The 26,167-nt window shown below is 36.8% G+C and overlaps 2 protein-coding genes across 2 annotated transcripts; one reads left to right on the forward strand and one right to left on the reverse strand.

Annotated features, from left to right (window-relative positions):
• The first annotated feature begins 390 nt into the window (after positions 1-390).
• Positions 391-13,328, forward strand: LOC110878075 (clathrin heavy chain 1). Its single transcript, XM_022126330.2, has 30 exons — positions 391-650; positions 1,409-1,613; positions 2,104-2,192; positions 2,292-2,370; positions 2,496-2,623; positions 3,205-3,303; positions 3,395-3,503; positions 3,624-3,703; positions 3,777-4,004; positions 4,084-4,149; positions 4,332-4,448; positions 4,549-4,746; positions 4,845-4,961; positions 5,065-5,124; positions 5,307-5,393; positions 6,332-6,415; positions 6,501-6,635; positions 6,721-6,783; positions 6,866-6,970; positions 7,048-7,160; positions 7,235-7,487; positions 7,566-7,702; positions 7,794-8,072; positions 9,226-10,228; positions 10,621-11,106; positions 11,188-11,358; positions 11,436-11,621; positions 12,470-12,592; positions 12,674-12,784; positions 12,872-13,328. Exons 1-30 carry the CDS (start codon positions 606-608, stop codon positions 13,010-13,012), a joined length of 5,097 nt encoding a protein of 1,698 aa, XP_021982022.1. The 5' UTR covers positions 391-605; the 3' UTR covers positions 13,013-13,328.
• A 6,525-nt stretch (positions 13,329-19,853) lies between these two features.
• Positions 19,854-20,456, reverse strand: LOC110876036. The gene has a single exon (XM_022124220.1). It carries the CDS (start codon positions 20,454-20,456, stop codon positions 19,854-19,856), a length of 603 nt encoding a protein of 200 aa, XP_021979912.1.
• Positions 20,457-26,167: the final 5,711 nt, after the last annotated feature.

Genomic DNA, 26,167 nt, shown 5'->3' on the forward strand with positions numbered 1-26,167 from the left:
AAAAATCTAATCAGATTTTGTTTTTCAATGAAAATGGCAACAAAATTGAAACCACCGGGACCCAGATTCAAAAGATTTGAGTTTTGGACCAAAGTGGCAAAAATGACCAAATCTCAGAGACCATTTTGGCAGTTTACTCTTTTAATTAAGTTGTTAATGATAAGAGTTTGAATATAAATAACTTTCTTGAGCCCGGGAAACAATCCCGAGTGATAACCTAGTAGAAAATATACATTTTTCTCTAAATCTATCTAGTATTTTAAACTACCAAAATCAAATCAAGAAGTAGAAGTTTTGGGGTACATTTTGTAAAAACAACTTACCACAAGGGCGTCCCTTTAATTTTCCATTTTCTCCATCGAAGGCATCTTCTTCACTGTCGCGGTGTTCTTTTGTTCCAGTGTAATTTCCCACTATAACATACTCTCTCCCATCTCTCTCTCTCTCCTCCCTGTCTTTCTCTCTCTAGATCTCTCCATCACCTCTACCTTTTGCTTCTCCGGTGGTTTCAAACCTCTCACCGGCGGTGACTCAACCGAATCTAATCCCTAACAGATCACAACCGCATCTGATCCGTCGTCGTTTTGATCTCTCCCTCCGTCACCATGGCGGCCGCTAACGCTCCGATAACTATGAAGGAAGCACTTACGGTATCTCTATTTCTCTCCCTTAATTTCATCTTATTTGTATAGATTGATAGATTCGCACTCGTTTGATTACACAATTTCGTCGTTTTATGTAGCGGTTTAGACTTGTGTGTGGTGAATTGCAATATCAGTTTAGATTTGGTAGATTTGCAGATGTATGTATATGCATCTACTGTGTTTGTATGCAGTCTAGTTCTGAAATTGGAATCGCACACTTCGATAGTTATGAAAAACTTGCTTAATTAGGTTAGTTTAGGGTTAATTTTACTCGAAGTAGTGTATTGCTGAATGTTTTGATCTTCGTATTGTTTGGATTTAGGAGAGAGTGAATATGTGTGTGGTATGTTTCTAGATCTGTGGATTGAAGTGATGGATTTGGTTTTGAAAGGATAGATTGATAGATTCACACTCGCATCGTTTACACAATTTCGTCGTTTTATATAGCGTTTTGGAGTTGTATGTAGTGAATTGCAATATCTACTATGTTTGTATAAAGTCTAGTTCTAAAAGTGGAATCGTACTTTGATAGTTGTGAAAAACTTGCTTAATTAGGTTAATTTAGGATTAATTTTACTCGAAGTAGTGTAGTGCTGGATGTTATGATCTTCGTGCTGTTTAGATTTAGGAGAGAATGAAGGTCTACGTGGTAGGTTTTCAGATCTGTGGATTGAAGTGATGGATGTGGTTTTGAAAGAATAGTTCAGTGTGATCCGCTTTTGGACATGATTTTTGTTTTGATTTTGAATCTTATGATGTTGCAGTTGCCGAGCATAGGGATCAGTCCGCAGTTTATTACGTTCACAAATGTAACGATGGAGTCGGATAAGTTTATATGTGTTCGCGAAACGTCTCCTCAGAATAGCGTTGTGATCATTGACATGAGCATGCCAATGCAGCCGCTAAGGAGGCCAATTACGGCTGACTCGGCTCTTATGAATCCGATTTCGAAGATTCTGGCTTTGAAAGGTAAGGCGTTTTCTGTATCAGGTCATGGAATTTTGCATCAGTTGCTTTGTTCATGCCCGTTTTTTAACTGCTGGATTGCCTTCTGATGAGTATGAATCCCCAGGCTCTTGCCAACTGATTGTGTTGTTCTCTGATCTAGTTTAATTTCTCATGTATATGTTATTATATTTTCATGATTTTCGTGCAAGGTGGCCGCCATTGAATTATTTTCACATGCTAGGAGGCTAGGGGTATCGCTATGACATGTGCACTGGCTTGCTTCCATGTCCTATTTTAATAGTTTATTTGAAGAAATGTGTTTAGCAGAATGTTCTGAAGTACTGTCAAATGCAGAACTCAAGAACCTTATTCAATCATCTATTTGGAAACTTTGAAATATTCCAAAAAGTTGTCTTGTTGATGCAACTTTTCATAAAGGCCCTTAGAGAAACAATGATGTCAATATTTAACTATATAGCTAGCTAATCAACACCTCAAATTTCTTTTGAAGCTCAACTTCCTGGGACAACTCAAGATCACCTGCAGATATTTAATATTGAGATGAAAGCAAAAATGAAGTCACATCAGATGCCTGAGCAGGTAACACATTTAACTATAAATCATTCGGTGTTTGTAACTTTTCTACATCTTTTTGTTAACACTGTCGTTTACGCAACTTTACTACAATTTTATCTTCAGGTAGTCTTTTGGAAGTGGATTACACCTAAGATGTTGGGCATGGTAACCCAGACCTCAGTATATCATTGGTCCATTGAAGGTACACTACCTTTGTTTTCTCTGTAGTGAGATTACTTGATATTTGTTTTCCGTTTTGTCATATGTAAGTTAGAGGCTTAAGGCTTGTAGCTTCTAAACTTGGTCAGTCGATATTTTTCTATACAGGTGATTCTGAACCTGTGAAGATGTTTGATAGAACAGCCAATCTATCAAATAATCAGATAATTAATTACAAATGTGATCCATCTGAGAAATGGCTGGTGTTGATTGGAATTGCCCCTGGCTCACCTGAGGTTTGTCGTTATTTTTTTAATTATGTTCGATCTATTTTTCTTTTACATTTGAAGATTTTGTTATATTCTTATCACTGGTCTTTGAGTGGATTTTTTTTATCTGTAAGAGTTTTTATCAGATGTGATGTACTTATGAGTTGGCACTTGGCACCATATCTAACAGCACAATTATCTAATTCGAGTTTCCTGTGTTTCTTTTATTTTTGTATGATGTGGATTAGATGGCCTGTTCTCCATAGTATTAACTGGTTGCTTTAGTAGACGTCATCATGCTTTTCTTTTTCTGCTAATGCTACATGTCTAGTTTACAATCCATGTGGATAATGTTTTCTTTAACTCAATACTATCATATATTTTTCATTATTTCATTAAAAAGATCTAAATGTTGTACTTTTGGATAATTTATTAAAACTGTCACTTAATTCAGTGATTTAGGATATTTTTTACTAATATATTCTCTCATCTTTACCTGTAAATATATATTTAACTTTTATATGTTGATATATCATAAAGCATGCTGTGTAGTGGACTGTTTACCGACTCCTCAGCTGTTAATCACTCTGTGTTTATAATATCAACAGAGACCTCAGTTAGTCAAAGGAAATATGCAACTATATTCTGTTGATCAGCAGCGAAGTCAAGCTCTTGAAGCACATGCAGCATCTTTTGCCAGCTTGAAAGTAAAGATGTTTCCCTTCATTATAATACATTGAAACCATATATAAGCTAGGTGTCATCGATATTTAACACATTTTATTATGTCATGTACAGGTTCCAGGCAATGAGAACCCTTCAATTCTCATTTCTTTTGCAACAAAAAGTTCTAATGCTGGACAGGTTACTTCAAAGCTGCATGTTATTGAGCTTGGCGCCCAACCAGGTTCTATCCTCTACACATGTCTTTCCATACAGTACACTTGAACCTTTACGTTTATCTCAGTCTTCTATGTAGACTGCGTTTTTGTTTTACTTTTTTCTCAATGTGTAATTATATGTGCAGGGAAGGCCTCATTCACTAAGAAACAAGCAGACCTCTTTTTTCCTCCTGACTTTGCAGATGATTTTCCTGTGGCCATGCAGGTACCTCCTTGTCCTTGTTCTCCTCGGGATTGTGAGCTGCAACATGATCTGACGTTTATTTACGGTTTTGCAGATATCCAACAAATATGGTTTGATCTATGTCATCACCAAGCTGGGTCTCTTATTTGTGTATGATCTTGAAACCGCCACTGCGGTTTATAGAAACAGAATAAGCCCAGATCCCATTTTCCTGACATCTGAAGCTTCATCAGTTGGGGGCTTCTATGCAGTAAATAGACGTGGACAGGTGTTACTTGCTACTGTGAATGAATCCACAATTGTTCCATTTGTTAGTGGGCAGGTAAGTTTCCAAGCTTTATCCATTAATGGGTTATATGCTCACTTTGCTTTTGGTGTATGAGTTTGATTTGCCATTGCAGTTAAACAACCTGGAGCTTGCTGTCAATCTTGCCAAACGTGGAAACCTACCTGGTGCAGAGAATTTGGTAAACTTGCTTATCATAAGTGTTGTTTCTGTTTTAGTTATGTTTTTTTTGTGTATACTGTATAGCAGCATCATAAGTGAGTTTGCATTGGATTCTACTGTTACATCATAGAAATAGAAGTTAAATATGTTTAAAAAATCAACGGTCACAGTTATTGACTAATTGATGTTTGTGCATTTCAGGTTGTTCAGCGTTTCCAAGAATTGTTTGCTCAAACCAAATACAAAGAAGCTGCTGAACTGGCTGCTGAATCTCCTCAAGGCATTCTCCGTACACCGGATACAGTTGCAAAATTTCAGGCAAGTACTTTTCCAGTTGTGATATAACCTACATGTTGCTTTATACTAAAACTATTATTCTCAGTTTTAAGAGTCTTAACCTTTCTTTATTTCATTTCAGAGTGTACCTGTGCAAGCTGGACAAACACCACCATTACTGCAGTACTTTGGGACCTTACTGACAAAAGGAAAACTAAATGCGTTTGAATCTTTGGAACTATCACGATTAGTCGTCAATCAAAACAAAAAGAATCTTCTAGAAAATTGGTTAGCTGAAGACAAGCTGGAATGTAGTGAGGAACTCGGAGACCTTGTGAAGGTATGAAGTATTGGCTTTTTACAAAGTTATGGATTTTTACTTGCGTCAGCTAAATGTTTTTTTGACTGTTCATATTATTTTTTTTTCTTGAATTTCAGACAGTGGATAATGATCTTGCTTTGAAAATATACATTAAAGCGAGAGCGACCCCAAAAGTTGTTGCAGCTTTTGCTGAGAGAAGGGAGTTTGACAAAATTCTCATTTACTCCAAGCAGGTAGGCATTATTCTCGTTGAAATAAAATGCTTTTCTTGTTAATAGTTTCAGTACACTTCATATTCAGACAGCCCTTCATAAAATATGTCCTGAATTGGCGCAGGTTGGATATTCACCTGATTATTTGTTCCTTCTGCAAACAATTCTTCGCACGGACCCGCAGGTACTGTAGCTCTTTAGTAAATAGTATGTTTGTCAGTGATTTAACAGCCAACACGTTTTGAATCAGGCATTAATTTGCTTAAAAATGTGTTTTCTCACACTTTAAAGATCTTTTTTTTTTGTGATGCCATACGTTTAAGTGCATGGAGGTTAGATTGTTAACATTGTTGGTTTTTTTTGCAGGGAGCTGTTAATTTTGCTTTAATGATGTCCCAAATGGAAGGAGGTTGCCCTGTTGATTACAACACCATTACAGATCTTTTCCTTCAGGTATGTTTCAAACTTTATATCTTCAAAACCATAGTAGTCAAAGTGGCAAGGCGCAATCAATGCGTAGTCGCGAGGCACAAGGCGCAAAAAATGTGCGACATTCCAGACAAAACAGCGGAATAATAGGAACCATGAAAAAATATATAATGAGCATAGAATATAGAAGATTTTAGTGTATTAATCATTTTATGTAACCTAGATTTACATAACACCAAAGGGACTTTACGTTTAGCTATAATAGGAGGTGCGGAGTGCGCACTCGGTAAGCTATATTAATCCGGACCCATCGAATGACATGGTTTAAGGGCACAACACCCTTTGCTTTACCTGATATGCATCACACACAATCTAAGTTATCATTGATTGCTAACAACCCAGAAACCTTTTTTGAAACAAAGACTTGAAGAGTTGAAGTCCAACCAAATAGCGTCGTGTTAAAGTAAAAAAGAAACGTTTGGAATTCTCAAAGTGTATCCTGTCAATAGAAAGATCTGTGTGCTTTGTGTCTATACTAGTCGCAGTGGCTTCACCTTAGTAAAAATCCCGCCTAGGCTTGATTAGTCGACGATTAATCACTAATCGGAGGTTCACCCGGTAATGGCCGATTAATCGCTAGGCGGTCAACGGCGGTCCTATTCCGACCAAGTTCTAGCCAGATTCCGGCCAAATTTCAACAAAACCGTATAAGTTCTCTCCAGTTACTTAAAAAATGGGTCAACGAGTGGTTAAAACATGTCTATTTATAAAAATTACATATAAAAATTGTGTGTATATATAAAACTAAAAGTTACATACAAAAATCCCAATCGGATTAATCACTAGTCGATACCTCACCGACCGACTAGTACCTACCGATTCTTACAACACTGACCTTACAGTTTTTATATCTGGATAAATCTTTTAACCAGTTTTAAATGCATCTTTTTCCATCTTTTCAGAGGAACTTGATACGAGAGGCGACAGCTTTCCTCTTGGATGTTTTGAAGCCCAACTTGCCAGAACATGCTCACCTACAAACTAAGGTTACATTAACCTGATGTTTATAGAATACTCTTTATCCATCTAGGATAGTTCTTCCTCACTTTTTTTTTTTTTAAATCTGCACAGGTCCTTGAAATCAACCTTGTAACATTCCCTAATGTTGCTGATGCCATATTAGCTAATGGTATGTTCAGTCACTATGATCGTCCTCGAATTGCTCAACTATGTGAGAAAGCCGGTCTTTATGTCCGCGCCCTTCAGGTTGGTTAACATTTAGAAACCTGTATTTTTAGTTTTTTACTTTCTAATTTGTATCATCTGCTTGATTGAAACTTTTTTTGTGCAGCATTATAGTGAACTACCAGATATCAAACGTGTTATTGTGAATACTCATGCAATAGAGCCACAGGTTTGTTTTTTTTTTTTTTTTCAATTTGTGTATTTTGCAGCATTTAACAGAGATGGTACCCAACTAGCTTCCTTTTTTTCAGTCTCTTGTAGAATTTTTCGGAACTTTATCAAAAGAATGGGCGCTTGAGTGCATGAAGGATCTTTTACTGGTCAATTTGAGAGGAAACCTTCAGATAATTGTTCAGGTAAGAAATATTTTCTATATTAATGGTTATTATTTGAACCTCCGAGTCAATGACTGACATGATTGTGTGAGTTGTAGGTTGCAAAAGAATATTGTGAGCAACTTGGTGTTGAAGCATGTATTAAACTTTTTGAACAATTCAAATCATATGAAGGCCTCTACTTCTTTCTGGGATCGTATTTGAGTTCCAGGTTATTAATTTAAAAAGTTTAGTAAATTTAAAGGATCATTTTAGTGTTGAATATACTAACACTGAACATCACAGTGAGGATCCTGACATACACTTCAAGTACATCGAGGCTGCTGCAAAAACTGGTCAAATTAAGGAGGTAGAACGTGTCACTAGGGAGTCAAATTTCTATGATGCTGAAAAGACCAAAAACTTTTTAATGGAAGCCAAGCTTCCTGATGCAAGACCATTGATCAATGTCTGTGATCGGTTTGGCTTTGTTCCAGATCTCACTCACTACCTCTATACCAACAACATGCTTCGGTATATTGAAGGTTATGTTCAAAAGGTATTGTTTTGATCAAAAAACTATTTATAGTTCATCTATATGGGCTTAAATCTTAGCGCGCATGGGGCATTTGTGTAGGTCAACCCTGGGAATGCTCCACAAGTTGTTGGACAGCTTCTAGATGATGAGTGCCCTGAAGATTTCATCAAAGGTTTGATTTTGTCAGTTCGTTCTCTGCTTCCAGTTGAGCCGCTTGTAGATGAGTGTGAAAAGAGGTTGGTTGTTCTCTGTTTGCCTGGCTAAACATAATTTTCTTCTTCATAATTTGAAACTTCTTCATATTTACTTTTTTTATTGTTCTTACAGGAACCGACTTAGGTTATTAACTCAATTTTTGGAGCATTTGGTGAGTGAAGGAAGCCAAGATGTACATGTTCATAATGCTTTGGGTAAGATTATCATTGATAGCAATAACAACCCGGAGCACTTCCTTACCACAAACCCATATTATGATTCCCGTGTTGTGGGGAAATACTGTGAGAAGCGTGATCCTACGCTCGCTGTCGTTGCTTATCGCAGAGGCCAATGTGATGATGAACTCATTAATGTCACAAGCAAAAACTCCCTATTCAAACTGCAAGCAAGGTACTTGATCTGCTGCATTATATTATTATTATCGTTATTATTGTTGTTGTTGTTATCACTATTATTTTACTACTATATTATTATTATTTTTATCACTATTATTTTACTACTACTATATTATTATTATTTTTATCACTATTATTTTACTACTATATAATTATTATTATTGTTATTATTATTATTATCACTTAAGTCTCAAACAATGCTATTATTACTATTATTATCACCATTATTTTACTACTATATTATCATCGTCATCATCATCACCACCACCACCACTTAGTCTCAAAATATGCCATTGTTATTAATATCATTATTGTTGTATTTGTTTTTGTTATTATTATTATTGTTGTTATTATTATTTTTATCTGATGCAGATTTTCAAGACTATTGTTATTAGTTATTTGAATTCTAATTTCCTAATTTTTTTATTTAGTTTCCTTTTAAATTATGATTCCTATCTTATATATAGGATCTTCGGGTTCATTGTTAGTTTTTGGTTGATTATTAATATAAGAACTTGGTTTTGGAACCTTGTTTGATTTATCGTCTTTGATTAACTAATTGTTCTTGAGCCATTTGATCGAAATCGAAACTGCATCATTATCACTATTATTTTACTACCTTAGTCCATAGTTATTAAAGGCGCTAGGCGCACTCAAGGCGCATAGTCCTCGCCTAGGGCCTAGGCGTAAAGCGCAAAAAAAGCGAGGGCCAGAGAAAAATAAAGCGCATAATGAAAAAAAATATAAAGATATTATGTATTAGAAAAGAATACTATTCTTCAAATAAAATAAACAAAGTCTATTATGTAACACTTTATATAATCTAATTAGTACCAAAGTATAGTGTATTAGTGTACAAAAGTAGGTTTCCTTGAATGAAATTTGGCTAGAATCTTGTCAGAATTTAGAGAATTTGGCCGGAAGCTCTCTGGAATCTAGGAATCTCGCCGGAATGTGCGCCTGAACCATCACCTGGAGAATTAAAGCGCAATTCCCTCGACTTAAAGCGCAATTGCCTCGCCTCGCCTGAAAAATGGGCCTAGGCGCAAGAGGCGATGGCTTTTAACAACTATGCCTTAGTCTAAAAAATGCAATGTTTTTCTTTTTGGGAATGTTTTTTAATTCAAAGTTATATTGTTCTCTATTAGGTATGTTGTGGAGAGGATGGATGGCGATCTTTGGGAGAAGGTTCTTAACCCGGAGAATGAATACAGAAGGCAACTAATTGATCAGGTTGTTTCTACTGCTTTGCCTGAGAGCAAGAGCCCTGAGCAGGTTTCCGCTGCTGTTAAAGCTTTCATGACTGCTGATCTTCCTCATGAACTAATCGAGCTTCTCGAGAAAATTGTCCTCCAAAACTCTGCTTTCAGTGGGAATTTCAATCTACAAAACCTGCTTATTTTGACAGCCATTAAAGCAGACCCATCACGAGTTATGGACTACGTTAATAGGTTAGATAACTTTGACGGACCTGCGGTTGGTGAGGTGGCCGTAGAAGCACAGCTTTACGAAGAAGCATTTGCGATATTCAAGAAATTCAACTTAAATGTTCAAGCAGTCGATGTTCTGTTGGATAATATTCAAAGTATTCCACGGGCTGTTGAGTTTGCATACCGTGTTGAAGAAGACGCGGTATGGAGCCAGGTGGCAAAAGCACAGCTCAAGGAGGGATTGGTTAGTGATGCAATTGAGTCGTTCATTCGTGCTGATGACGCTACTCAATTCTTGGATGTTATTCGTGCTTCTGAAGACACAGATTGCTACCATGATTTGGTTAAGTATCTTTTGATGGTTAGAAACAAGATCAAGGAGCCAAAGGTAGACAGTGAGCTCATCTACGCATACGCAAAGATTGACAGGTTGAGTGATATTGAGGAATTTATCCTCATGCCAAATGTTGCAAATCTTCATAATGTTGGCGATCGTTTGTTTGATGAAGAGTTGTATGAAGCCGCTAAGATAATATATGCTTTTATCTCCAACTGGGCTAAGCTTGCTGTTACACTTGTGAGGCTACAACAGTTTCAAGGTGCCGTCGACGCTGCTCGTAAAGCAAATAGTGCAAAGACATGGAAAGAAGTTTGCTTTGCTTGTGTTGATGCCGAGGAGTTCCGATTGGCTCAGATTTGCGGGCTCAATATCATTGTGCAGGTAATTGGTATTAACCATTTAATATCTTGTGGAGGTGTATTAGTTTTTGTTGCCTCTATGGCTCTATGAATGGGTTGGGTAAACAGTCAAAACGGGTTGTACGGTGGGTTGACTTGCAACACCTACTTTTTAGTTAATAGTTAATAAGCATGTCTTATATGATCACAAAAGTAATAATGTCAGTGAGACAAAAGTAATAATGTCAGTGAGACTGGTGTGTTGGGCCGGGTGTGTTTACTCGAACAACTTTTGTCAATATAAAAGGTTTTTTTTTATTTTTTTTTATAATTTATTCGTGTGCCAAATATGATTAAAAATGTGCCTGTTTGGAATGCTTTTATAATATAGTTTTTTTTGGACAAGTGTTTAAAGGTTTTTTCTGAAATTTCTAGGTGGATGATCTGGAAGAGGTGAGTGAATACTACCAAAACAGAGGATGCTTCAATGAGCTTATATCTCTCATGGAGAGTGGTTTAGGGTTGGAACGGGCCCACATGGGCATTTTCACCGAGTTGGGTGTCTTATATGCCCGATACCGTCACGAGAAGTTAATGGAGCATATAAAACTCTTTTCGACCCGTCTCAACATCCCAAAGTTAATCCGCGCTTGTGATGAGCAACAACACTGGAAAGAGCTTACTTACCTATACATTCAATATGACGAGTTTGACAATGCTGCGACAACTGTCATGAATCATTCCCCGGAAGCTTGGGATCATATGCAGTTTAAGGATATTGCAGTTAAAGTTGCAAATGTCGAACTTTATTACAAGGCGGTTCATTTCTATTTAGAAGAACATCCCGACCTTATTAATGATGTTCTTAATGTTCTTGCTCTACGTGTTGACCATACACGTGTTGTAGACATCATGCGCAAGGTTCGTTCGACACCTGGAAAATGCTTTTGTACTTTTCTATTATCTTTTACATTTGTTTTATTCAGACTTTACTAATTACAGGCGGGTCAACTTCCTTTAGTCAAACCATATATGGTTGCAGTTCAGAGCAACAACGTATCTGCTGTGAATGAAGCTTTGAATGAAATATACGTTGAGGAGGAAGATTACGATAGATTGCGTGAATCTATTGATTTGCACGATAACTTTGACCAGATTGGTCTTGCACAGAAGGTGGGGTTCGATCAATTGCCTTTTTTTCTCTTCGTGTTACGTTTCTTCTCTTATCGATGCTTTGTGTGTTGCAACAGATTGAGAAACACGAGCTTCTTGAGATGAGGCGTGTAGCTGCATATATTTACAAAAAAGCCGGTAGATGGAAGCAGTCTATTGCACTGTCCAAAAAAGACAAGGTTTACAAAGATGCAATGGAGACCGCTTCGCAATCTGGGGACCGTGAGCTGGCTGAAGAGTTGCTTGTTTATTTCATTGAGCAGGTAATAAAATATCATTTGCTTCATTTTTGAACTTTTTTAGCGTTAGTCGGAATTAGAAAGGGGTGTAAACGAGCCGAGCCCAAGCTGGAGCTTGGCTCGGTTAACTTACGAGAGCTCGAGCTTGAGTGTGGCTCATTTTAAGCTCTGTCTGAAGCTTGAGCTAAGCTAGTTAATAATATTTTAAGCTTGGCTCGGCTTGGACTGTTCATTATTTATTAAATCTTTAATTGTTCTTGTACATATTATATATATAGAGGCTGGTTATTGTACAATATCCCTTAACGTACATTATGTACGAGATTTGTGTATAACATGCGATTTTGTAATTTTGGGGAGTCCGCGTTTATTAGCCATGCGAATTTATACATTTCCGGGTTTGTATAACATGCGATTATGGGGAGTCCGAGTTTATCAGCCATGCGAATTTATATGTGTCCGGGTTTGTATAACATGCGATTATGACATGTCCGAGTTTGTGACATGTCCGAGTTTGTGTATAACATGCGATTTCTAATCGCGTACGTAATGTACGTTAAGGCCAATAGTACGATACACTTTTTCTATATATATTATATGTAATTTTTTCTTAGTTTCAAACATAATATGTTATTTATTATGTAATAATATAAATTATAACTATAATTGTTATAATTTATTAAATAATAGGCTCCTTTAGGCTCGGAAGTCTAGTCAAGCCCGGTATGTGAATCATGAGCTTGTTTAGGCTCAAGTATGGGCTTGAGCTCATTTAAGCTCGACTAATTTCGAGCATTAAGCGAGTCAATCTCTGTTAATCTACACCCTTACAAGTTACAATCGAGTAATGATCACATGTATTGCTTGTGCAGGGAAAGAAGGAATGCTTTGCTTCCTGTCTATTTGTGTGTTATGATCTCATCCGCCCAGATGTTGCTCTCGAGCTAGCCTGGTTAAACAACATGATTGATTTTGCTTTCCCATATCTGCTTCAGGTTCTGCACAGTTTAACTAACCTCGATTATACTAAGCTACTGGTCTAAATATCAACTCATTATTTGTTTTTTTGGTTGCAGTTTATCCGGGAATACACCGGCAAGGTTGATGAGCTGATCAAAGACAAGATCGAAGCAATTAAGGAAAGTAAGGCCAAAGAGAACGAGGAGCAGGATATTGTTAAACAACAGGTATTGTATTCCGTTTTTTTTTTCTCGTTTCACTTTAATCTTATGCTTGTTGATTTGTAAAATAATTGAGAATTTCATAATTTGCAGAATATGTATGCTCAGCTACTACCTCTTGCACTACCTGCTCCACCGGGTATGGGTGGAGGATTTGCTCCACCACCACCCATGGGTGGAATGGGGATGCCGCCAATGCCGCCGTTTGGAATGCCGCCAATGGGTTCTTATTGATTGATGCGTTGACTTAGTGAATGGTGGTGGTTATGCGGGTTACTTTTTGAAGATTGAATTTGTTATAGTGTTGAGTCTAATGGTGTTTTTCTTCTAGTGTGGATATGCTCTCATTGTAATATTCTTTCGGATAGACGGAGGCATTTTTTTGCAGCTTGTAGGCAGCAAAACGAGTATAATGTTAAATTGTGTCATGTGTATGAAAACATGGGTCAGAGTCGATAGGACGGATATGCTACTTTTCAATACTTTTTCCAACAAGTATCTGGACAATGTTAAGTTTGCTTTTCTTGATTAATGGTCATGGGTCTCATAATCTCACGCTACAGTATTATCTAATTGATAGAAGTTTCCAGTTTTGTGTGTAAAGCATGTGACCAACTACTTGACGGGTACTACAGCTTAGGTAAATAGATAAGTATAATATTAACATGTATTTTTTACAAAATGATGTACATGGAAAGATTGGAAAACAAAAGCACAATTTGTTGAGATACACGTTTTGTAGGGGTGAGATTATGGACAAATGAAATTATGTTGAGTATGGTTTTGAACTAGAGTAATTACATTAAACCCATATTTCATTTAAATACATTTATCAAACTAGATTAAGTCCAATATTGTTTTTAATTACATTTTCAAACCCAATTAAGTGGCAAAACACAAAAAAGCGACTGGTGATTGAAGGTTTATAGCGAAACAAAGGGTCAGTGCTAAGGGAGAGATTTTACAACTGAATACTTGAAGCGAGATGAACTATAAACTCAGGAACGATCTTGTCTAGCTCATTGCTATCTTGATAGTGTTGCTTCTTGCAAGTTTATCAATTGATAATAGCGTATTTGTTCTGTTAAGTTACATTTATTTAATTTAAAATATAAAGATGAAGAATTTAGCAATTATACAAGTTTTGTGCCACTAAAAGCTTTGGGTGAGATGTAGGGATAAATATTTGGGACTTGGTACCGGTATCGAATTTTTCGTATCAAAATTTTTTCGGTACGAATTCAGTACCCACTTTTTGGCGTTTTCGTTACTAGTGTTTTCGGTTTGGTAAGATACTGGTATTTTACCGGATTTTACACACAAATACTGGTACCATACCGAACATTTTCTGTATCCGTACCGGTACCCATATTTGGCGATTTCGGTACCGGTATTTTCGACACCAGCACTGAACTCATCCCTAGTAAGATGAACAATGGTCATATCTTCTATGAGTTTTGAGATAAGAGATCATCTACAAGAGATAAATTCCATATCCATACAAAGTGTGTTGGAGAGAATCATGGCCCTACACGTGTCTTTCTCAATTTAAGGGGGGAAGGGTATGATGGTCTTTCTCCTTTGAGCTAGTTTCCCCCTTGATTTTCAATCGGCTATAATTTTTTCATACTTTAATATTTTTTTAAAATTACACCGTATTAATGATCATTTTATTCTTTTTAATTCGAGTAGACTATTGCTATAGTTTTCTTAAGAGTTAAATGACCGGATAGTCCCTGTGGTTTGCCCCTTTTCACCTTTAGTCCCTAACTTTCTAAAATTACAGCTATAGTCCCCAACTTTTGCAATTTCGTTCTCGGATAGTCCTTGGCGCGGATGAGGGTTAGTTTTCTCAGTTAAGTTGGTGTGAAATGACTATAATGTCCTTGTTATTAGGGCTGTAAACGAACCGAACGAACACGAACAAGGCTATGTTCGTGTTCGTTTGTTAAGGAAATTTGGATGTTCGTGAACTGTTCGCGAACACATGACGAACAGAAGTTTGTGTTCGTGTTCGTTCGTTAAGGAATTTTGGTTGTTCGCGAACAGTTCGTGAACACTAACCACGAACGCAAACGAACACAAATGAACTTTAATTTTGAGAACACTAACCACGAATGCAAACGAACACAAATGAACTTTAATTTTGAAAATTAAAAAAGGCACCGTTAATCTTAAACATTGTACCATTTAAAGATTGAAGGGATGGTTCAATCGATTGGAGATAGGCTGAATGAAGGAGCGTGATATTAAAGAGGGAGAGGGCCAGAGAGAGGGAAATACATATGGGGGAAAGTAAAAAATTAATAAAACATTAAAAGTTAAAAACTTTTAGAAAAACAAACATAAAAAACCGAACACGAACGAACATAAACGAACTATTACCGAACGTTCACGAACGCAGTCGAACGAACGAGGCCTTTGTTCGTGTTCGTTCATTAAGCTTTTCGAACGAAATTTTTTGTTCGTGTTCGTTCGTTAAGCTTATCGAACGAACATAAACGAACTTCCCGCCGAACAGTTCACGAACTGTTCGCTGAACGTTCGGTTCGTTTACAGCCCTACTTGTTATTAAAAATTAACAAACAAAATATAACACCAAAGATTAAAAATAAATGTGACCCCCACCTAAATTAACACCCACCTCTTCTTCATCCCAACATCCTGCAACCACCCACCTCCACCATCATCTTCAACCTCATCTACCACCATCACCCCCTGTTCATCATCTACTCCCTAACCCGTCATTGAAACCCTAACACCCTAAGAGAAAAATAACCTGCAACTCACAAATGTGTGTTCAGAGATTGGAATAATCTTCTCTTGCACCAGTTCGTTCGAAGATTGGATATCCGATTCCTGACGAGGACGATAAACTCATCCGCATCAGCTTCTTCGACGGGTTTTTCCTGGGTGTCGCCCCACTCGTTTCATCAGAGAACTTGAACCCTTTCGCCTTTTTTCCTTTATCGATTGGAAAATCACTCAATGTCAGTTTATCTTTCAATTCGACAATCTCATGGGTACCATAAAGTGAACTTATTTATAATGTTTACAGTAAGTATTAATCGTTCATTGGTACCACAAAGTCAACCAAAATTTATGATTTTTGGGCAAAATGAAAGTTGAATGAACCCTACAATGAAACATAAGTAATAAAAAATCAGCACGATCACCTTTTTTTATTATTGCTGCGTTGGGTTCTTGGTTTCAAGGAATTGCTGAAGAGAACAAGATGAAGGTGAAGTTGCAGGTGGGGAGTTGTGGTGGTGGTGGTCGTGGGTGGAAGAAAAAGAAGAACAAGAAAATGGTGTTTTATTTTAAATAGATATTTAAAAGGTGGGTCCCACTTCTTTTTTAATTAAATATTTAAATAAATAATTCTTAACATTTTTTATTAGTAAGGGTATTTAAGTCATTTAATACCCACTTAACTGGACAAACTAACCTTCATCCACGCTAGGGACTATTCGGGAACAAAAATGCAAAAGTTGAGGACTATAGCTGTAATTTTAGAAAGTTAGGGACTATAGATGAAAAATGAGCAAACCACAGGGACTACTCGAGCATTTTTCTCTTTTCTTAATTTTTTAAAGTTTTTATTTTATAAGCTATAAGGTTACATGGTTACGCATTCAATATGATTTGTTATAATTGATGTCATTACAGTTATGCTTATTACGTGATTAACATTCAATAATAAAAACTTGATTGTTTATAATTTATTACGTGATGAAATCTCTAATATACGATACTATGTGGTTATTATAGGTTGATTGGCTAATGTTTTGTATTACATTTATACTTAATAAGTGTTTAGACTTGAAATGTATTTCATTAAATATTATGCATTACATGTTTTGCTTTTATGTAATTACGTAATCACTCAGTGCGGTTTCACATAAATACTATAATGAAATCAAGTAATCACAAAATAAATATTCAAAATCATATAGTCACGTAATAATACATAGTCAACTATTGTTATGTAATTACGTAATCACTTAGTGGGATTTAACATAAAGAGGAGGAGTTGGGTAGAAAGTTGATTTTTCCTAGAAAGTCTAGGAAGCAATCAGAATGCGACACGTGGCATTGAAGGATTTTGACTAGAAGGGCAATTATGTACTTTCACAATCTATTTTTATTTTAGGAAATTATCTTCAATAACTAACTATCCATAATGAAACCGATTTCCTCCATAATTTTCGGAATTTTTTGTTTTCGAATTCTGATCTCACGTAAATATCAATCATTCCTTCGTTTTCTTGCTCACAAGATTCATCGTTGATCATATTTTATACGGAGAGAAAAATCATGGCATCTGGAATCTATCAACATGTTCTTGGTACTGTGTTTTAACAGTTAGAGGGTTCAAGTCAATGTTTTTATAGATCCCATAATATGAATGATGTTTGGCAACGCTGGATGATTTCTTGACATTGTGTTTAACAGCAAGCAGATTAATACCGTTGTGTTTTAGCATTCATGCTGGTAATGCTGGAGGATTTCTTGATGCTGTGTTTTACCATTCATGCTGGTAATGCTGGAGGATTTCTTGACATTGTGTTTTAACAACAAGCAGATTAATACAGTTGTGTTTTAGCATTCATGTTGGTAATGTTGGAGGATTTCTTGACGCTGTGTTTACCATCCATGCTGGTAATGCTGGAGGATTTCTTGACATTGTGTTTTAACAACAAGCAGATTAATACAGTTGTGTTTTAGCATTCATGTTGGTAATGCTGGAGTATTTCTTGACGTTGTGTTTTACCATCCATGCTGGTAATGCTGGAAGATTTCTTGACATTGTGTTTTAACAGCAAGCAGATTAATACCGTTGTGTTTTAGCATTCATGCTGGTAATGCTGGAGGTTTTCTTGACGCCGTGTTTTACCATCCATGCTGGTAATGCTGGAGGATTTCTTGACATTGTGTTTTAACAGCAAGCAGTTTAATACCGTTGTGTTTTAGCATTCATGCCGGTAATGCTGGAGGATTTATTGACGTTGTGTTTTACCATTCATGCTGTTACGATGTGTGAGATTTGTCACGATGTGTTTTCTTGATGTTGTGTTTCTTCATGAAGGATAGAAGGAAGAGAGAGAGAGAGAGAGACGAGAGAAAGGGAGAGAGAGAGAGAGAGAAAATCGCAAGAAATGTGGGGTGGTTTATGGAATGACAGTTATTTCCATATTTAAAACAAGCTAAATGACATATCTACCCCTGATTAATTAAATAATCCTATTTTTAAGAAACACATATTACCAAAATGCCACCAAGATGATCTCAACCATTAAACACACCCATTGGATGCCCCAGATTGCTTCCTAGACTTTCTAGGAAAAACACACTTTCCGCATGATCCCCATTCTTAACATAAAATACTATAATAAAATCACATAATCACATAATGGTTATTTAAAATCACGTAGTCACGTAATGGGTATTCAAAATCACGTAATCACGTAATGGGTATTCAAAATATTGTAATTGTTTTTTTTAAGAAAACTATAGCAATAGTCTGCTCAAATTAAAAATAATGAAATGCTCGTTAATACAATGTAATTTAAAAAAATATATTAACGTATGAAAAAGTTATAGGCATTTGAAAATCAAAGAGAAAAACGTTTAAGTAAGAAAAGACCAAAATACCCTTTCTTTATTTGTTTTTTTTCAATTGTTTGAACATAGTATTTACCAAAATACCACCGCTTGATTTTGAACCCTTGATCTTGAGAGATCAATGACTCTCCTTCCCTACACTTTGTACACTTTTCCTCTTTTGTATACAAACTCATCTCTTAGTTTATACATTTTATATCGTTAGTTTTTCTTATATTACAATTATAAACTTATATTTTATTACTAGGTTATAGTCCTGTGTATTATACTGTTCCATAATTAAAGGATTAAATTTAGGGTGTGTTTGGGATTGCTTTTTCAACCTGATTTTTTGATTATTGTGTTTTTAAATCGCAAAAAAAATCTATTTTGAGTGTTTGGTAAAAAATTAATAAAAACTGATTTTTTACGTTTTGTAGAGATCAAAATGTGATAATCCAAAAGTAGGTCACCCTTTACTGCAGGAAAACGGGATTCCACAATAGTTGATTATCTGATTATTTTTTTTTATCATTTCACTTATTTATTTTTTTAAAATATATATATTTGCCAAACACTCAAATAGTTGATTATCTGATTATTGTGATATCAAACAATATAATCAAATCCAAACACTATCTTTCTGCAGCACGTTTTGTTACAACTAATTATCTGATTCTGATTATTTAAAATGCATAATCTATTTTCAAAACTCAACCCCAAACACCCTCTTAGATTATATTCGAAGTTCGGGCATTGGTAGCATAATTCAAATATCTATTATCATTATAGATTTGATAATTTTTTTTTTCATACAAACTTGTTTTAGGTAAGTTTTAGTTCAAAATTATCATTATCATTATAATTTATAAATTAAAGGTGTATTTGAAGTAAGGACAAATTTGTGGGAATGTTATATATTAGTCTAATTTAAAGATATATTTAAAATAAAAGAACGGATATTAAGGTAAGGATTTTATTATAAACAATGTTAACTATCTGTGATTTTAACTCAAGCTAAAAAATAACAAAAAATCAATTTTGATTAAAACGCCTTTTAAAGGGATGATATAATGTTGACGTATGACATTTTTTGGAATCATTTATCAAAAGTAAGATAATTGGATTTAGGTCGTGACATTTCTGTTTTGCGATGATCTAAGGTCTATTTTAGAATATTAGACCACATTTAAAAGCCATGTTGATGCAGCCTGTTTGAGAAGGCAACTCTCCCAAGAATAAAGAAGAAGAACAAAGATAATTTTTGGGGCAAATTTTCTGGATATTTCTCGAATGAAAATACACGAATTTAAACATGAAGACTCAACAACTAACTGACTCCACTATCACATGACTCCACTAACTTTCTACCTTATTTATTGGAACAACTCAGTTGTCCACTACTTCCCTACATGCAGAAAATTGTAAACGTGTGACAAATGCATAAATTAAAACAATTGCAATTAATAATTTACTGACTGAATCTTGCGGGCTTCCTGACTTCTCTTGTGGGCCTGTTACGCAGCCCATTAACAACTGACTGGCCCGTATCAACTGCTCCCCTCTTGACATTCAGATCGTCCTCGAGCTGAGGCATTTCTTGTGTGCCAATTTCCTCAAGCTGGTCTGCAGTATCGGACACTTGTGGTAAGGGAATAGGGGCTGGGTTACCATGAGCCTCTCTAAGCAGAGAGATGTGAAACAGTGGATGAACTTTTGATCCGTAAGGCAACTCCAACCTGTATGCAACTAAACCGATACGCTCGAGTATTTTAAAGGGTCCGTAGAATCTCTTGGACAGCTTCTTGGATGCATGGGATGAAACCAAATGTTGTCGGTAGTCCTTGAGACGTAAAAAGACCATATCACCGACTGAAAATTGTTTATCCATTCGGTGTGCATTTGCCAAACTCATCATGCGTTGTTGGGCCTTTAACAGATTTGCTTTCAGCAATTTGCGTAAACGCTCATGTTCCTGTAATGATGAATCAATAGAAGGCGTGTCCGACGATCCCGGTATATATGCGTTGCAATCTGGAACTGACCTCCCATAGAGGGCTTGAAAAGGGCTCATATTAATTGAAGAGTGATAGGAGGTATTGTACCAGTGTTCCGCTAGATACAAGTAACAACTCCAAGATCGAGGTTCCTCACTTGCAAACGAATGAAGATAGTTCTGGAGGCAGCGGTTTATAACTTTCGTTTGGCCATCGGATTGTGGGTGATAAGCTGTAGAGAACTTCAATTTGGTGCCCAGCTGTTTGAATAACTCCCGCCAAAATTGACTCAGAAATATCAAATATTGAGTCCCTGTCAGACACAATACTCTTTGGCAATCCATGAAGCTTATAAATATTCTGCAAAAACAAAGTAGCAAGTGACATGGCTCCAAATTTAGGTGGCAGGGAAATAAAGTGGGCGAACTTGGAGAAGCGATCCACAATGACCCATATTGCCGTTTTTCCATTCGATAACGGTAATTGCGTTATAAAATCGATGGATATATCCTGCCAAACATGTGACGGAACCGGTAAAGGTTGCAATAATCCATAAGGTTTGTGAGTAGGATATTTAACCTGTTGGCATATATCACAGTTTCGAATGAAAGGCGTCACATCTTCTTTTAATTTCGGCCAAGTGAATGAAGTCGACAACTGTTTGACTGTGGCTTTGACCCCCAAATGGCCCCCAGCCGGAGAAGCATGATACTCCATAAGCAATTGTTCACGGGTTGACTTATGAGCTGGAATGAACAACCGTTTTTGAACAAAGAGTAACCCGTCATGTTAGTTGAACCTGCCACTTTGAAGAAGCTTTGTCATCAATACTTTTCCGTCTGCTGACAAATAAAAATCCTTAAGACTCGTGACCCATGTTGGATTAGAGACTGAGATGGCTAACAAAAGAGGGTTATCAATACGGCTGAGGGCGTCAGCCACCTTATTTTCTTTACCCGGTTTATAGAAAATCTCGAAATCGAATCCGAGCAGTTTTGTGGCCCAACGACACTGCTCTGGTGTTTGAACTACCTAGGATAAAAGGTGTTTGAGGCTTCTTTGATCGGTAAAGATGCGAAATTTCCAGCCGAGCAGGTATTGATGCCATTTCTTAACTGATTCGGTAATGGCATATAGTTCCAGTACATACACCGAGGCTGCCTGCATTTGTGAACACATCTTTTTACTAAAAAAAGCGATTGGTCGGTCACCTTGTGAAAGAACAGCTCCAATTGCCATGTTGGAAGCGTCAGTCGTGACATCAAATGGTCTAGCAAAATTTGGCAGTGTCAATTTAACTAATGACACCATAGCAGCCTTAAGTTGGGCAAAGGCTTCAGCCGTCCGTTGGTTCCAGCTGAATGAAGGTTGTTTCAAAACGTTAGTCAACGGGGCTGCTATGCGAGCATAATCTTGAACGAACCTTCGGTAATACCTCGTGAGTCCTAGGAACCCTCGGAGAGTGGTCATAGAAGATGGTTCAGGCCACGATTGGATGGCTTGTAATTTATTAGGTTCCGCGGCGACCCCTTTGGCTGAAATAATATGGCCTAAATATGCAATTGATTCTGCTGCAAAAATACATTTCGACGGCTTTGCAAAAAAATTGTTTTCGGCTAGTGTTGCAAAGACAGCTTGTAGGTGACGGTAATGTTGTGGCCGGTCAAGGCTGTATACTAATATATCGTCAAAGAAAACGAGTACATACCGTTGTAGGGTGTTCCGGAATAGATCACTCATGGCCGATTGAAAAGTGGATGGGGAGTTAGTAAGCCTGAATGGCATGACTAGGAATTCGTAGTGACCGTCCACAGTTCGAAAACAATTTTGTGAATATCCTGCTGAGCTAATCGAATTTGATGGTAACCAGTGGTCAGATCAATTTTAGAGAACACGGTTGCGCCGTGTAATTCATCCAATAGCTCATCTACGGTTGGAATTGGGAAGCGGTCTTTAACTGTAATAGCATTCAATGCCCGGTAATCAACACAAAACCGCCAAGACCCATCTTGTTTTGAACTAAGAGAACCAGAGAAGAATACGGGCTTGTACTTGGCTTAATTACTCCGTCTTTCAACATTTCAGTGATCAAGGAGGTCATAATTTGTTTTTGGTATTGTGGATAACGATAAGAGCGGACGTTAACTGGATTGGACATGGGTAACGTTGGAATATGGTGATCATGATTCCGATGGGGAGGCAAGGATTTTGGAAGGGTGAAAATGTGGTTATAAGTGTGTAAAAGGTTATGTACTGTGGGGTCCGGGTGGTTAAGGTTTTCTATTGGTTTTGAGGTATTTGTTGGGTGAAAGTTGAAGTACAGGGCATGTAATGAGGCGATGCTTTTCTTTGAAATCAGGGTGTGTAATGTTGAAGGTGATACTGATGCACAGGTGGGTTCCCCTTTAAGCGTAATGGACTTTCGGCCTGAGGTAAAGGTAAGTTGTGGAACAGAGAAATCAGCTGTGATTGGGCCTAAAGTCCTCAACCATTCGAGGCCCAATATCACATCCGCACCTTCAACCCCAAGTATAAAAACAGAGAGAGGGAACTCTGTATCAGATAAGGTGAGCCGCAAATCAGAACACATACCAGTACAATGGAGATTCTCGCCGTTACCGACCATAACCGAGAACAGTGCAATAGGTTGTTCTGACAATTTAAAGAAGGAGATCAAACGTGGCTGAATAATATTATGCGTGCATCCGATATCAATGAGTACCTGAACCGGGTGGCCTTTGATGTTGTAGGATCGATTTCGACCTAAACGAGTCGTTCGGAAGAGCTCAACTCCGTTTCAGAGGCGGAAACAAAGAAACGGACGTGTACACAGCTAGAATCACACTTTAAACCTCTTGTATATTGATTTTACAGCGTTTACATTGACAAGGAACACCGGCAATACCTCGGTATCAGATCTGAAAATCGTTACAAATGAATATGACAACAATCCTATTTATACTACTGCCGGTTCGCTCATAACGACATAAACCATAAAAGCGGACCACCTACCATACACTAAAAGCGAACCACCATGTTCCGTAAAAGCGAACCTCCATTTGAGCCGTATAAGCGAACCATTTAATTCCTTAGTCATAAAAGCAAACCCTTCAATCTTTTGTCTCTTGTGAAACCATATCATTTGACCTTTGTATGAAAGCTCTTCATTGGACCTTCAAATGGTCCAATCAAAACCAACGGCTACTACACACTTTCAATTGTAACATGTCTTTGTCGTTTACTGTTGCTTTGATGATATTCATATTATGATGATGTCACAAGTATGATGTCATCATTAAACATGATGACATCATGCTTGCTTAGATTCGCAACGCAACCCGGACTCGACATTAGACGAAGTCGACAGATGACTGCACCAACAGACTCCCCCTCAGATGTTGACGAGTCTTAAGTGTCGAGTCTTCAACGACTTCAGTCTTTCTCACAGTGTAAGCATCCTCAAATCTTTCTCTTCTGTTTTCATCATCACCAACAGACTCTCCACGAACAATCTCTACTCAGATGTCTTCAGACTCCCCCTTTCAATATGCTGGGATCGCAGTCTGGCATGTTGAAATCACAAAGTCTTCAGGTATCGGAACCTGGATCTCTATCACTTAGAAACCTGCACATCCTCTACCCAAAAATAAATCTTCCGATGATAACATGTAAAAATCTAATGAATCATTTGCAGAAATTACACAAACAAAAAATGATTTTACAATGTTAATCTTTGAAGAACCACTTGAAGATATATCATTTTAATTTTCAAAACAACACACTCTCCCAAACCATTTGTTCATCATGTTTAGCACCCGGAATTTTGAAAATTAGCTCTCCAACACCAGTTGTCGAAAATCTTTTTGTATTTTTCAAAAATTTATGCTAAAACACACTGAAAATCTTTTTGGATTTTTGACAAAAGAGAAATAAAATGCAATAAAGAAATATTTACAAATATTATTTTTGTGAGTTTGTGCAAGAGGATCATATCAGCTTATGAGACAAATCACCAACACCGTTAAGCTTGATTTCATTTTAAGTTCTAAACAATTTACCTAGATTGTCAGTATACTGGTCCACTTAAATTTTCACACAAAGTTCAACTGATCCGAGATACGATATTAATGTCTTAGAAACTAAAACTTATCCGTGTGTCCCACTACTTGAATATACTCCCGTATCCAGATCCCAATATTCAGTCTTACAGGTGAGTATACCACAACTGATATCTGTAAGGGGTTAGGTGCGAAACCGTGAGAGCTCAGGTCAGAACTTCCGTTCAGCAGAGAGATAACGGCTCGACTTTTGGTGGGTCCCCTTTAGAGGATCTTTTTTACAACAGCAATGACTATCAATTTTATTGTTTCATCGATTTGCTGAGGGCGGCGCTTTTTCAAGCATTTGCAGAAAGTATTATCCGGGGACTAGGTCAGTACTTCCATACAGCAGAAGTCCCGGGATAATACCCCAGATATCACTGAGCATAAAGACCTAGTATCTCAGAATAAGGGACCTTTCAAATAAGATTTCAGGGGTTACCTATATATCCAAGTTTGTGTTAACCCACAGAACAAGCAAGTTTGAAATTTAGGTTTATATCTCGTCACAGTTTATTAAATGTGCAAAAAACTACTGACACATCCACCGTAAGATTGTTTATCACTTTTAATCTTTCCAATTCTTTAGCATGTTGTGATAGTCCACTGATGTACTATCATTTCCTCTTTTTCACAACAAACTCATTTTTAGATTTTATCATGTTTTTGTCTTTTTCAAATTTTCTAATGTTTTTGGATTTTCAGAAATTTTCTACTCCCCCTAAAATGCAAACACATTAACGAAAATTGAAAACAAACTGTACAACATGACAACTGATATCAAATTGCATCAATTCGCCATTCACTTGGCATAAACAATCAGAACTCCCCCTATCAACAAACTATTTTCTCATTTAGATTTCAAAACACTTAAGTTTGTTTTAATCAAAATGATTTTTTTCCGGAAAATAAGTTTGGTTGATTTTACCACTTGTAGGTATATCAATACTAAATTTGGGGATGTGGTTCATCATCTTGTCTTTCAATCACTTGTAGGAAAATTCAAGTACAAATTAATGTCCTTGATTTACCATATGCACAAGTTATGCACAATCAAATTCTCCTAATCACTTGTAAACAAACATAAACAAACCTTTTTTACCGTTTGCATGATTTACATTACCATAACAAATTCCTCAAGAAAGATGCCGATACCTGTTCCTCGCTTACCAACCTGGGAGCTCCGGCATAGTCCTTTAACCTGTAAAATTTTGACAATTTTAAACATTTTCAAATCATCCTAATTAAACATGAAAGATGCCGATTCCTGATCCACGATTACCAACTTGGGATCTCCGGCAAGTCCGGTGTTTTACTCAAACATAATGTCCACCCAAGCCTCACCAACCTTGGGTGACTTTGGAACACATCTGTCCCACCAACATTTTGATTTATAAAATTCTTTAGCACCCTTTACCTTCTTATCAACCATCTTCCCAAAAATGTGTTTGACTTTCCCGTTGAAAGCCTTCTCAACATCAAATTCTCCTTTATCAGCGAAGAATTGATTTGAAATCTCAGTCTTTCCAACTTTCTTCATCAAATTTTCCTTTGACAGTGACGGAAAATTCTCATCGTTCAACACTGGAACGGAATTCACAATCTTTTTATCAACCAATGACTCCTCTGATTTTATGGAATCAGATTCATTGTCAGAACTCCTTTCAGACTTTACAACCCATTTTTGT

The sequence above is a fragment of the Helianthus annuus genome, chromosome 9 (assembly GCF_002127325.2).
Source record: "Helianthus annuus cultivar XRQ/B chromosome 9, HanXRQr2.0-SUNRISE, whole genome shotgun sequence".
NCBI lineage: Eukaryota > Viridiplantae > Streptophyta > Magnoliopsida > Asterales > Asteraceae > Helianthus > Helianthus annuus.